Source organism: Merops nubicus, unplaced genomic scaffold, assembly GCF_000691845.1.
Source record: "Merops nubicus isolate BGI_N331 unplaced genomic scaffold, ASM69184v1 scaffold37475, whole genome shotgun sequence".
Classification (NCBI taxonomy): Eukaryota; Metazoa; Chordata; class Aves; order Coraciiformes; family Meropidae; genus Merops; species Merops nubicus.
This window is the reverse complement of record NW_008610966.1, coordinates 1-14,866: the sequence shown is the minus strand read 5'-3', so window position 1 is coordinate 14,866 and position 14,866 is coordinate 1. Positions and strand designations below refer to the sequence as shown.

The 14,866-nt window shown below is 40.8% G+C and overlaps 1 protein-coding gene across 1 annotated transcript; it reads right to left on the bottom strand.

Moving 5' to 3' along the window:
* Nucleotides 1-7: 7 nt before the first annotated feature.
* Nucleotides 8-13,500, bottom strand: RNF103 (ring finger protein 103; the record flags this gene model as incomplete). Its single annotated transcript, XM_008941078.1, has 3 exons — nt 8-1,190; nt 3,220-3,335; nt 13,361-13,500. Coding segments are annotated over 3 exons (1,439 nt in total), but the record flags the coding sequence as incomplete, so codon positions are not given.
* Nucleotides 13,501-14,866: the final 1,366 nt, after the last annotated feature.

Sequence of the window (14,866 nt, the reverse complement as noted above, 5' to 3'; positions counted from 1 at the left end):
CGTCGGCCTCCGAGCCGCCTTTTTCACTCCCGGAGGCCTCTCTGTGCTCACTGTCAGAGTCACTCTCGCTGTCTTGAAAGGTTTCCAGCGCTTCCTCGTCAGAATGGGCGCCGAGGCACGTAAACCTCCACAGGGGTAAGTTTTTTATGTAATCCGTTGGTATCAGAGGGTGAAGCCAGAGATCGGGGAAGGCCAACCGCTCCAAGAACAAATCCGGGTCTTCATCCCAATCCGAGTCAAAAGGGAAGTGTTGGAAAGAAGCGATGGGATGAAACAAGTAGCTGGTGTACCAGTCCCACAGGCTCGACAGCCACTCCAGATTATTGGCGTTTACTTCATCGGCGTTGTTATTGCGTCGTCTTTTCTTCTCAAAGTAATCAATGAGTAAACCGTGACCGAGGTACGTGCTGAGGAAGAGGGCTGGATGTGAAGAGTAGAACATCCAGTCGGCCCTCACCCAAGAAGCCAAAGTAGTTGTGTTCGAGTACCTGAAGAGTTTTAAACTGTACTCGTAAAAGCTGTCTAAATAGGGTAGCTGCAAAAACCCTAACACGGGGAGCCAGGAAATAATTAATAGCGAATTATACGTCCCTAAAGTGCTTATAAGGACCACAAAACGCTTTATAGTAGCGCCTTGTGTAATAAACAGGTCCATCCACGCCATCAGATTAACCAAAACCAAGCTTAAAACAAATAAATCGTTAACTTCTGGCTGTAACGAGCGCAGAAAGGAATCCATGGCGCGCAGCGAAATAAATTCACCGGTGTGATTTCCATACCTGTAAATCCCCTCGGGAGTCCTAAGTATGTACGACGGCGTCTTGTAGACACCGATCTCTGCCATGTAACTTTTGTTGTCCCAGTTCTCCACGTTCACAAAAATAAACTCCACCCTCCCTGTAAACTTGACGCTCAGGGCGGAGAAGAAGGCGGGAGGCTGGTCGAGGCTGGCAAACAGGTAGATCTTCACGCGGTACTGGTCGCTTCTGTTCCACTCTTCTCTTAGATGGTCAGAGTTGTAGATGGTTTTGATCCGAGAAGCAGCGTGGGCTGTGATCCACTTGAAAATGTGCTCCACTTCGATTCTGCGCCCGCTGTACTCCTTAAGCATTACTTTGCCCTTGGAGGTGCTGGTTTGGGGAACTGACATAATGAGGGTGGATTTCAGCCAACCTCTCCTCCTGCAGTATCTACAAAGAAAATGGCAGGTTAGATTACACAGTTTCATAACCTTGGAGCTGCAGTCCTTAAATTTCTGTTATGAGCCCCAAAATGAGACACGGGAATCTTTACATGTAACTAGGAAATACGGGCACCCAATATTCTCTGCCAAAGCCTGTTTATTATTACAACATATTTGTTACCTCTCTCACCACAATGTTGTAAAGAGATATGTATTCATAAAGCAGGAAGAGGAACACAGTTAATTTTCCTGGGTCATTATAGTAAGAAGGCCGTGCAGTCATTCACACTTGGTAGCTGCGTTTGAAAAATACACAAGCTGACTCTTCACTATAAAACTTGAGTATTAGAAACTATTCTTCCTTGGCCTTCCAGCTGAGAAGGCAACTGCAGTGCAACTCATCATCCCACAGCCTTCCCCAGCCTGCAGGTAACTTCCCCAGCACCTCCTCCCATCCTAGTTTTGCCAAGAGCAGCAGGGTGACGTTAGCAGACACTGGTCTGTTTGCAGTTCCTAAAAGAAGAGGCTCTTCGAGGCTGAACCCTGAGTTGGTCCAGGCCTGAGTAACTGAGATCAGCCTGATGACTATGAAGATCCTTTCTCTCATGCATCTTCCCTACCAGCTTCACTATGCCACCTGACTTATCCAAGTTCTCCTTTTAAGAAATAAATGTCTGGCAAATTTGAACAATCAAAACGTGACACAGCCGACAGACACGAAAACTGTCTCTGAGAAGCCTGCACATTGAAATGGGAGCCACAAGCCTCACTCAGCAGCCACCTTACCTACATCCTCTCTGGTTTTGATCTGTCAATGTATATTTAGACAATGACACCTCCCCATCTCAGGAATTTGAATGTAACATTTTTAGACAGAGCCATAAGATATTATCCTACTAATAAAGGTGTCCTGCTTACTGTAGTGTGCACTGTTCTTCTGAAGTTCAGCTGCAGCCTGATGAACACTACTCAGAGTAGCTTGTTTAATCAACAAAACATTTCTTTCTTAGGAAAAAAAGAATTAATTTAAAACACAGTATTTGATCACAATATGAAGATTAGTTAGAAGCTCTGCAAAGAGATACATGGCCAAATTTTTAAGATGTTCAAATGCCAGTGTTTTGATTACACCAGATTATTTTGCATAAGCACTGCAAAGTCTAAGAATTTTCTCATATGATTAACTTTGAGATTTCTGTAAACATTTAAGACTTCAGCTGTGTAAGACATGCATACCCATACATGTCCACTTTTAGGACATGGTTTAGTGGTCATGGTGGTGTTGGGTTGATGGTTGAACCTGATGATCTTGAAGGTCTTTTCCAACCTTTATGATTCCATGCCACCGGATTCTAGACAAAGTTCCCTGTCATGTGAACCAAATGTTTCCAAAAAAAGTTGGAAATGTTCAATATGTTCAAAAAAATTCTTTTCACAGCAGCACAGAATTATTAACAGCTTCCTTAGCTCTGTTCTTCTTCCTTGTTTGGAATCATGGGCAAACCACAGTGACTCCTGCATAGTGCACTGCATGTTGTCCAAGGGTGTGGGTAAGTTTATACACAAACACACATCTGTGAGGGAACAGGATTTGTCAGTGACCCTGAGAAGCAGGCACTGCTGGCAAGGTTCATGGTAACCCCTGCCTCTCCTTTCCAGATGGCAACAGAACAACTCCACAACTGATACAGTTCTCTTACATGGGCTATGTACATACTGAGCTTTGTCCTAAGCCAGCACCGTTCTTCTCCCTGAATGCCTGGACTGAAAGGCCAAACTCTTCCAGTTATTGCTGTATCACACTCTACACTGTCAGAGTTCTGACTTTGTCATGTGATGCTTTAGGAAGCTGCAGATCTATGTTTATGATGCTGATAAATAATGTAATGGAGAATTCCGAACACTTAGCAGAGATAAAAACATTAATAAAGCCACCTTCTGTCACAGCTGCTTTTACAACACAGCAAGCCTTGCTGCCAGAACACAGCTGAGCCTTAGAATATTCTTGAGATTTAGATAATCCTTTAAAAATATACCTGGGGTCACTGGAACAATTAAAAGTGCCAGTACGTATGCCAAATCTTGATACTTTCTTCACCATTTTCTCCCAGTGAACTTTCCCCACCAGTGGGCTCCTGTCGTTTGCTATGACCTATTGCCAAAAGGAAACAGTAATTTAGTACCACAGTAAGTTTTATCCCTGAAATAAAGAGCAAGTTTCATAAAACCAGAGATCCAGTCACCCTTTATACTGCTTTCCCCTTCTCTTAGAACACAGCATATGTTATACAACTTGGAATCACACTAAATGTCATTGGAGAGTGAAGCTCTAAGGCAGACATAGAGTTTCTGCAGGAAAACTGCATCATAGCTTTGAGTTAAGAGACTAAGATCAGTGACAGTTAACAAAAACTTTGGGAAAATAACAAAACTACCATTAACCGGTTCATAGTAGGGGAGAAATGTGCAGCAGATTCTACTTCTTTGCAGTAAAAGACTCTTACTTTATTAAAATTCTCCACAAAAACTTAGAGCATACCAAAGAATTGTTGTCTCACAGAGAGTAAAACAAGCTGGAACATACGTACCTGGTACCAGAGCAGGCTGCCAACAGCCATTTCTAAATGGTGGAAACTAATGATTCAGCTCCCAGATATGGCCTAAATATCTTGACTCCTTCCAGCTTTACCAGTGACTCACTCTGTAACTTCAGGTGTCCAGTGTCCCCTCTGCTATTTTGGGGTGATCATTCACTGCGATATATCCCAAGGTCTAATTGTTTCTAACCTAGTGTATTAAAGTAGTACTTCAGGTTTTGTAGACCTAAGCTTCCACAGACACAAATGACAAAGAATATGAACCCAGCCTCTGACTTATAACTGTACAGGGAAGGCAAAAAAAAAGACAATAAGAAGAAAAACCTGCCTGTCTGCAGCTGACAGGTAATTCTGAATGACATGACTGATCATGCATTATTCCACGAGCCATCACAGTTTCTATTTTAGAAATGCCTCACATGCCTCTGCAGGCTTACTGGCAACCACTTAAAATGTATTTTTAAATTAAGGTTTGAAACTTACCTTTGTTAGGTAGTTGTTTACCTGCCATTGAACTTCTCCTAGTCTTTTTCTGACTTAATAACCCCAAATGTCAGCTTTCCTCTGGAAGCTCAGTTGTCACTGAGATTTAACAGTTCTCTAAGTACAGGCTGAGATGCAGACCTGGACAAGGTGTTTGGCCTTTGAGAGTCAAAAAAACACAAACCCTGCTTTGTGCTAAGTAGCATCCTCTCAGACACTTAAAATAAGGGAGTTCACTAAGCAGAATGTCCTACATAGGGAAACACAGGTAAACGGAAATTACAGATCCCACTCCCATTGCACTGAGCCCAGAATGTTGAAATAAAACCAGAATCTTTCAAATTATTCTCAAAACACACAGATCACATAAAAAAGCCTTTTTGATGAGCTAAACAGAACCTACAAGCACCAAGGCAACCAGGTGGGGAAATCTGCTTACTGTTGAGGCATCTTCACATCACCCAATGTAACTGAAGCAATTATTTTGGATATTTTAAACTTCTTCCTTTCACGTATCTCAACTACAGGAGACCACACTGCTACAGACACCTTCATGCCAGTATGTCCTCAGAGCTACTACAGTGTGATAGGTGCATCCAGCATAGTAAGGACTCACTACATCTTATTACTAAGCATAAAATGTTGACAACTGGATTACTCCTTGGTACTACTACTCAAAGCTCAGGTTCTTCCAAAATCCTGTGTGCATGTTCTGAAAAAGCCAAGCAGTTGAGGCTACGCTCTGGTCATGTGCAGGAGGATGAGCCCTGCTCAGCTGTTTCTTCTATCTGACATTCCACTATTCACTTTAAGCATCAAAAGAAGAACGTTTGGGGCAAATAAGGTCACCAGTATGTTTTACTGTCATTTGGCTGTTTGTACTGGTGGATTTTTTAATACCAGTTTAACTTCCTCTCAGTGAAAAAGTCTTTCCTCTTGGAGAAAGTTATTTATGCCAAAGGACAACAACAGAACTAGCACTTCCTGCAGTTTGCATTTTGTAACTAGATAGAGGCCTACTATGATTCCACACTCTGAAGCCTTGTAAAGTATCTTGGGCTCATGGTCTATTATGTCATCATGGCAAAAAAAAAAAAAAACAAAAATCAAACCAAGCATGTCCGTTGCAGATGCTCCTTGCAGACAACACCCACTTACAACACTGGGAGTTCACCAATCAAAGGCAAGGGTTTGTTTTTTGGAAAGTAGTCATACTTTCTGTGGATGAGAGAGTCCCAGAAAATATGTCACATTAAGCAATCACATCATTCAGACTGAATTAAAGACAGCTTGTAAACATTTATAAGAGATTTCATCTAAGAAGTGTGAGTTTTGATAAGCTAAGAAATTTAGCTTAAAAACCTGTGACTGAGGAGATCAGGAATATGAATATGGAAAAGGCCTGGAAGTTCTTCAAGTCCAAGGTGTTAAAGCTGCCAGGATGTTATATTTCAAGCACGGGAAAGAAGCTGTCAAGTCCTGCTCTTCTTCCTAGCAAGCATTTCCAAAAAGATTTTAGAAATAGTTTGAGAACCTCCAAGGAATGAAAAGAGGTCAAAAGGAAGAGCTAGCAAAGAAAAATAGGCAAGAAATAATAAAAAAAAAATAATAAAAAAAGCAATCCAAGTTAGACCACACAAAGAGTATTATAAGCTGTGCCAGAAGGTTTTTCAGTCATATGAATAAGAATAGAACAGGGAGGAAAGCAGCAGCACCACCCTACAATGAAGACAGGATAGAAATGTAAGACAGTTTTCTATTTAAAATGAAATTAATGCTCAGACTCAGTTTTCAATGAAGAGGAGATGGCTGGGCATGGACAGGTTAGTGGGTGTGGGAAGACGGAAACAAAACTCAAATAACTTAATGCATTTAAATCAGAGCAAGCTGGTAATCTCCATCCCAAACTGCAGCACAACAAGCACAGAAATTCACAGAGGAACCTGTGAAGATGTCTTGTGAAACTCATGCCAGACAAATTTACATTTTGACAGGAGAATAACAAGTTAGTAACTGTATTTATGAGCTAATGAAAAAAATTATCCCACCAGTTTCATCTCAACAGTATGCAAAACTGTAGAACAAATTTTAAAGGTGAAGATAAAGTTGAATTTTCCACCCCTTTCTAGCATGTAGTTGCTAAAGATGTATAATTCCTGACTTAAGTTCAGAGTTAAAGATCCACTTCTTCCTGCAGGAAAAGAAGCAAGTTTCAAGAGAAAGGTGTTTGCAGCTGGGTAAAATAGCATGCATTCACAGAAAATTTTCATAAGAACTGCAGATAAGCTTTTATAGTGAATAAGAAAAAAGTTTTATAGAGAATAATTTCTAGCATGTAGTTGCTAAAGATGTATAACTCCTGACTTAAGTTCATAGTTAAAGATCCACTTCTTCCTGCAGGAAAAGAAGCAAGTTTCAAGACAAAGGGTACCCTGTTTGCAGCTGGGTAAAATAGCATGCATTCACAGAAAATTTTCATAAGAACTGCAGATAAGCTTTTATAGTGAATAAGAAAGAAAAGTTTTATAAAGAGAATAAAAAATTGGCTAGTGCAAGAAAACATCAAAATGCCAGAAAGGTCCTAACAGACTTATTAATAGATTTATCTTAGAGCTCAGTTCAGCATACATTCTTATTAATGCCCCTCCTGCAGAAATCTGAAGTCTCCCAAAGGCATTTGTAGATGACATAAAACTGGGAAGCTCATCTACGTACAAGGGGATTTTAACAGCACACAGGCAGAGCTGCACAAATCTTGCAACACGGTGTCAGAAATGAAATTGGATTCAGTAACGAGCAGGACACTCAGGGAACTCATCAGGTAGAAACAGCCATGGGAGGAAAAGCTTGGGTCTGTTAGTTGATCCAAAAGGAACTATGAGCCATCAATATTAACTGGCTGTGAAATAAGCAGAGTCCAGGATATATTATACCTGACAAAACCAACTGGTTGATTGATCTCACATTCTGGGAGTAGCGGGGTAGACATGGGGAATCAGAGAAACTGAAGAGTGGTGTCAGTTTAAGCACAACAGGAAGAAATTAGCCATGAATGCACTTGAGCCAGAAGCCAGATATTCATTTCCAAGAAGAGAGCAGTCAGTATGGGTATGACACTCAAAAAACTGAATGATTTAAGAGAGACAGTGAGGTATTTTGTGAACACCACATATTCTACAGTCTAGCAGAGAGCTGAACTCAATCACTAAGAGCATGTGACTGAAAGGGACCTTCTATTTCATTTTAAAGAAATACAGACAGAGCTCACAGGAGAAGGTATCTGTTACGAGATCAGCTAGCACAGCTGGGAAACAAACACCACATTTAGAGGAACACAGACCTATCAGCCTTTTCTTATTGTTAGCTATGTTGGCAATCTGTAAAATATCCTATGTCAGAGTGACAAGACAATGAAGATAACTCAATCAATCCTTTAATTGTCTTAATGGGTTAAAAGAATCCAATAGGATCAAAGTAACCCTGCCATTTAACAACCCCACATAAGGGCATAGATCTGCTGCCTAATTACACCCAACCCAGGCCAGAGGACTGGCTCTGACTGCAGGGTCTGAATTACCATCTCTCTGCAGGGACTACTACCTTCCTTAGTGGAAGATGGTGCTGGAGAGAAGGCCAGGCCCTCACTGAGGGACTCATCCATCCACAAACCTCCTCTCAAATCTCGGACACAAGTTTCTTTGTACTGCACCTGAGAATTTGAGAGGACCACCCCATATCCCTAAAGGTCAGGAGATTCTCCACCGACGACTGTGGAAAACTGCAAGTAAGTTATGCCACCCACCAAGACACGCAAAGTAAAAATGGAAAGCTGGGGGTTTGGAAATCTCCTTTACTTCTGCATGCTCTGATTGAGTCTTCTTGGTTAGTTTCCATAAATACCAAAGAAGGTGGCTTCCAGCTACCACAGAAAACAAAATTAAAATAGAATTCATCTAGAGACATATAATACTGCAACTACTGAAATCCTGATAATTTCAATAGGCATTTGCATAGGCAGATTTTGCACTGGAAGAGCTCTTCTGACCTTGAATTAGACAGAACTGTCCCAGAAGTGACCAATCCAGAACATAATTAATGGAATCATTTTGACCAGTATGTTAAAAAAGCAGTCATAGTTATGACATTAAAGAAGCAGACTTCAAGAGCAAACACCCTGGAGACAAATACAAAATACTTGAAGAACAGGACAATGCCAGCAAGACACGTGGTCTCTTTTGCCTAAACCCCAAACACAAGTGTCTCAGGCAGATGCACTGACATTGCAATAGCTACTTCCTAACTGCCATTGATGCAGAAGCTCCTTTATTTCCAGTTATCATTAAGGAGCACTTTTAAAAATAATTACTTTATGAAACATACATTCTTAAAATCCAAGATGTGACAGAAATTGAAGAGGCTCAAGGATGCTGCTGACGTTAACGAGTTTGCTGCAGGCAATGCAATAAGCAAGGACAGATTCCTGGTACCCCTCCAGTGCTTGAACACAATGTGGTATTAGCCTCACTTGAGCATTCATCTTTTTTCTGTGCATTTAAATCAAATCTTGTCCAATCTCTTTTAGACAGGTAAGCAGAGATTTCAAAACAGGTCACAGTAACAAGATTCAGTCTCAGTAAGTTTTGAAGCTCACTCACAACTAAAAATGTTCAAATATCACAAAGCATGAGAATGGGTCAGGGACAGACAAATGCATAACAAACATTTCACGGTATTTCAATTTTCATTATTTTAACCAATTCTAGCTAGGATCCAGGTGTCAGGAGCACCTGCTCATACCAAAAGCAGACAAACAGACAAAACTTGGTTTTACAGCTTAGCCAAAGGCAACAACTCCAAGTGCTCATCAGCTCTGGGCACAGACTTTAAACCATCAGGAAGAACAAAACCTCTTAAATAAGAGGCAGCATTTCCTGCTGTGCACACTGAGGTACAGGCAGCTCTCTTGTGAGTGGTCCATCTCCACCCAGCCTCACAAAGTCACTCTCTTCAAGGAGTAGAGACTTATGAATGGGGAAAAACTGTGATTTTGCCAAAGGCAAAACTGATTTCTAACTTACTCCATGAACTAGTAATGTTGTATGTATGCAAGAACTGTCAGTCTGGTTTGGCAGTTTCCAGTTGGAGATAGCCAGACCCCTGGAGGTCCAGGAACTCCTCCAGAGTGCCTCAGGTAAATTAGTGAAGGAGGATGGTATTCCTGTAAAGACTCCATGCACTTCCTGGAAGACTTTCAGGGATCCCCAAAGACACAGAGGTTCAAGTACCCTGGTCTATTAAGTTTCTCAGGTGCTTTTCATAGAACCCTTTATAATCACCAGCTGTGGTGCAAACTATCTTCCCATAGATAAAACAGAGGTAAAAATATTTGGACCATTTTCATTCAGAAATACAATTAGTTATAAATGCACTGGTGAGTTATTTATTAGAAGCATGGGGAAAAAAAAAACCCACACTTATTCCAGATGTTGTCAGTAAGTTTCTACGTGAGCATCTGTACTTCTATTAATTGTGAGACCTCACACTCTGTTCATTATTTGGAACTGTGCTGATAAAACTGAATTTCCACATAGTTGGTCTTTGCTAAGAATTCACAACTAGTTCAGAATCCATCCACATGGATTACAGATATCTGGAGTTTTTTTTTTTTTTATTTTATTTTCTGAAACCATGAGAAATGACATCAAACTAGTCAAAGACAGAAGACTGCATCCATCACAGCATGCAAAAATTAACTACCTAAAAATTATGTGTAGGTCCTCAAGGGAGGTGGGTTGATCTATGCACCAATCTGAACAGCTCAGTTAAGCTGTCAGTTAAGTCAGAGGTTGAGAATAAATGAGCTTCTGCAATGAATTAACACAGATGTGCAGGCAGTATGAGAACTGTTACATTCCAGCTGATGGTATTCTGCACCCTTGACTGGATATGAAGACCCTCAAGAAGAACACTGAAAGTTCAAATTTAGTAACCTACAGTAAATGACTCTGAAGAAGCACTAGAAAAGACACAAATACAGAACACTGTATTTTAAAAGAATTGTTTCTACTTCATTTCCTTACCACGAGAACAACTGCTCACCTGGCAAAATTAAAAAGGCAAATTTGAAAATTCCTCATCTTACATGCAAGCACAAGAAAGAATGAACAAATGAAGCACTACCAAAATCTTGTAGGCACATCCCTTGCTCTGTGACTACACCACTTGAACAAGAAGCTGAGCTGCAGAATGGACTGAAACATTTTATATCCATAATGATGTCCTTTGCACCTCTCCCAGATATAATCCAACTGTTTGCCCTCCTGCTTCAATGCCAGGAAGAAAGTTCCCTTTACTTCTCTATCACTCTGTTACAGTAGAGACTCTTAAAATAAAAATATACATTGATTCAGATTTTTAACTTCATTCAAAGAAAATTTTTATCTGCAGATAATTTACTGTAAGTTTTTAAGAAGCCATAATGACTACTATTATTTTTGGATGTGACAGGCTTCTGGAGACTAACCAGAGAGCACGAGCCACAGCAGAGTCTGGAAAAGCAAGAATGTTACGTGCTACTCCTCTACCAACAAGAGAAGCAGCTCTAGAAACTACCACGCATCCTCCTTGCCAGCCAAAGAAGTGCACAGCAGCAGCTGGCAAGCAAGAAGAAAGGCATAAAAGGAAAGGTGATGAGATCATGAGCTAATAGGAGAAAGAACGTGCTGCTGCCTGTGGCTCTATGGAAGCTCCATGTAGGAGCAGAGGGCACCTGTGAACAGCTACAGGGGTAAACAAATTCCCACTGAATCTGGAAGCCTTACTCGTAGATTTCCAGAAAATAAAGAAGCAAAGCCACAAAATACCATTTCCTTGTGTATGGACTTTGGCTTTCTTCAAGGAATTCACCTTGCTGGCTCTAAATGATAAATGCACATCTAAATTTATACAGTTTTCTCTTTTTCCTTTAATTCTCTGCAGACAGGGATGGCTATCACATTACCAGCCTGTGCCACCCCAGAAATTCCATTTACATGCATTGGAAAACAGAAATCATCTTCAGAGTCCCTGTCCTCCCAAGCTTCAGCATGAAGTGTTCAAAACCAACCCAACCAGCAGCCACTGTACTGGCCGAGCCAGAACTGTTCCTCTCCCTCTCCTGCTCTCCAGCAGCCTCCACAGAACAGAGATTCAGGGTCAGGATCCCAAAAATTATCTGGAGATCCTTTCTGCTTCCCAGCCAGCAGCAACAACAGAGCAGGGGAATGCTCCGACCTTTTCTACAGTCATCAAACCCATCCATGACACATCCTCACTCTAGTACTGTCCCCTGCCTAAGCATCAAGTTGATTAATTAGCTGTGAAGTTTCCACAGGATGCCTAACAGTAAAGGACAATGGGGAAGGGATGGCAAACAAGAATTAGAACACAAAAATTATGCTAAAGAACAGCTCTGGAGGGATGAGGCCTAAGAGAATGGGAAAACCTGTGAAAGGACACAAAGAATCCAGCACAGGAGTTAGCCAGACAGGATTTACAGTGGGGAAGCAGCAAATCCAAACTCAAAGTGATGAAAACTCAAAAGGCAAGACTGAAAAAAAAAGAAATTTGACATCTAGTGGTTTTTATTGTGGAGGAACAGACAAACAGCATTCAGCAAGTGAATTATTCAGTAAATTCCACTAATTTTTTTTTTCCACAGCTATTGTGACCAACTAAATAGCTGTGCAAACATTCCCAGAATGATGACAGCATATCATGCTGGAGATACTAAACCACAGCCTATCTGATCTGCTATTAGGAAGCTAGCTGAAAATCTATTACAATTAAAATTCTGCAAGCAACCGACAACAGAGAACTACCATATTCTATTATTTTCAGCTTCACAGGGAGGAGGGAAGATTTTTCACAGCATATTCACGTCTGTAATTCTCAGCTAGCTCAGAGTCATGTTATCTTCCTTTGAACACCCTCTCTCTGCTTGACGAATGCCCTTCTGTATCATTTAAACCCAAAAGTTAGATTCAATAAACTCCAAATGCATCCCTCCCACACACAAATGCCATTTTGACTCTGAAGGTAATCTGTCCTCTCATTGACTATTTTAGAGTGAGATCTCATGCAGTGACAGTGCAGGTCTAGTAACAGGAAGTCATTAAATCTTGATAATCTATTTAAATAGAAAATATGAAGTGAGGAGACCAGACAAACCAGGCAGGAGTGCTGCCAACCGAACAATTAATTGTCTGGCAGAGAATTCTGATTGCCTGATGTGGCTGTTGGCAAGGAACTCATGCCTTAAAAACCCCTCTTATCAATAGGAAAGCTGATGCAGAAAAGCATTTTTACTTTTTGGTCTAGATTACTTATGTTCTAATTGTTTCAGAATCCTATTTGTGAATTTATTTTTTTTCCCCTAAACATTCTTCTATTCTCATGCAGACTTGGGGCAGCACGCTCTAAAATCAGTGGGCCCACAAGTTCTGGGGGAAGGTTAACTTTAAGCTACTGGAGTATACTGTAGAAGCAGCCCTACTGGAGTATACTGTAGAAGCAGCCAACTAGCCTGGGAAGCAGCAGCACACTGAGATCTTGCCTTTGGGAAGAGACAACAGAGATTTTCAAAGTGCTCTAAGCCCTTTAGATAACCAGAAACTCAGATTGCTTGGGCCTGCTTTTCATGCAACCAAAAGGAAAAGCAAGACCAGAAGCACCTCTCCTCTGCCAGCTGGGAGCAGACAGCACCTACTTCACACAGTAAACAAGCTCCTACAATACCAGGGCCAAGTACTTGCATAGCCTGTGTACTTAAGTGTGTGCTGCTTCCCGTGTTTTCTGCTTCTTGTGTACCTGATTTTAAAAAAAAATAAATCCACAGAATAACTTTTTTTAAAAAATTCCTGTCTGTATAGGTACTCTGCCACTTCCAGCCTTTCTGGTTTTAACAGATTTATTCCTCACTGCCTCCCTGATATAGTTTCTTTATCACAATCTCTCTGCTATACACTTTTACTACTGTTTAACTACCCTCATGACCTCCACCTTTGACACACATTTTGGATGTGATAAATGCATTTTAAAAAGGATCCAATTTCTATACCTGTACCAGCCAGATCCCATCTTTTGTGTCTTCTACAAGCTCGTAGAAGTGCATTTCACCACTGAAGTTTGTACTGGAAACTGATTCAGAGGCCTCTTCCTCCTTGAGAGCAGAGTAAAGCTCTCCTTCCATGAGGTCTCCTGAAAAAGAGATCATTGGAGAAATTCAATTAAAATGGCACTTGAGGAAGATCACCTCATAAATTCTAGTAACAGTTTAACTATATTCTGCATGGTTGCTCAATAAACCTTCTCAGTGTGAAGGTAGCTAAACTTCAAAAGATCTTCTTATTCTACCTATAGTGACATGACTGTGAACAATTTGACTTGAGCTGTCAGACCACATGACAAAAGACATGAACGTTCTGCTTCTGATTACACAGACATACCACACATGCAACCAAGCATACAAGAAAGTAAACAACATCTTCTAAGCCTGACTCTTTTAAAATAATATTCAGTGGCCAAGAGTAATTTTAATTCATGTATCTTGCTTTTGTTTCACAGGATATTAAGCAGCAGCAAGCAAGCAAGTTATTAATACTGATAATTCAAACAGACTTCTGAAATTTCAATCAATAATTTAGTATCAAAAAAACCTGCTGGTTGTTCCATTGCAATTAAAAATCTCAGGTAGAATAATTGAGCTGTTGAGTTCTGTTTGCAGTTGGAAAAAAGTTCCCATGAACTCCAATCCCAGGAAAGCCCCCTCAGTAAAATCATCTGATAATGTTTCCTTCATAAACTCATTTCCTTCTCATGTTTTGTTTCACAATCATTACTAACACTCTTAATGACAACTAGCATTCTAGTAACCGATCTATTAAGCTTGAAGAAATGAAGCCTTGTTCAAAAAGGCCATTTCCTTCAAAAATATAAAATAAAAAAGTATTACAGCTGAAACCCTTGAGGGGTTTCCAAAAGTATTCATAGAATTCAGAAAAAAAAAAAAAAAAAAGCCAGAAAAATGCTTCAGAGCCTGTTGGTATGAGACGTGTTTCCATGACATTTGAAGAAGCCGGTTAATACAGTTTGTTTGGAGTTAAACACTTCCCTGCAGCGTTTGCAACCCAAACATCATGACATCATGGAAGTACCTGACAGCCAAAGAGTGAAAGTGATTGGAAACAAAAGTGAAATCGCCTAATGCTTCTTACTGCTGGAGCAGCAAAGTGAATAAACAACATAAATAAACAATGAACAATAAAAGCAAATTAGATTTAAATGCCCACCATTAAGATCTATTATTTAAAACAGCATCTTTAAGGTTATGGGCGCTCACTACATTCATCCAGATCCTTCTCTTTTTCCGCCCGGCCGGCTGAACCCCTCACTGCCCACCCCGATCACGGGGGTTTCTCCCTCTGCTGGGTCAGCAGCCCTTCGACCATCGATTCAAAAGCAGCTACTCACATCTTCCTGCCTGGCCGGCACTACAGCTATTACATCAGCCCCGACGCCCAGCCCCTGGGGCCGGCTCCCTCCAGCGCCCCCGAGCAGCACCCCG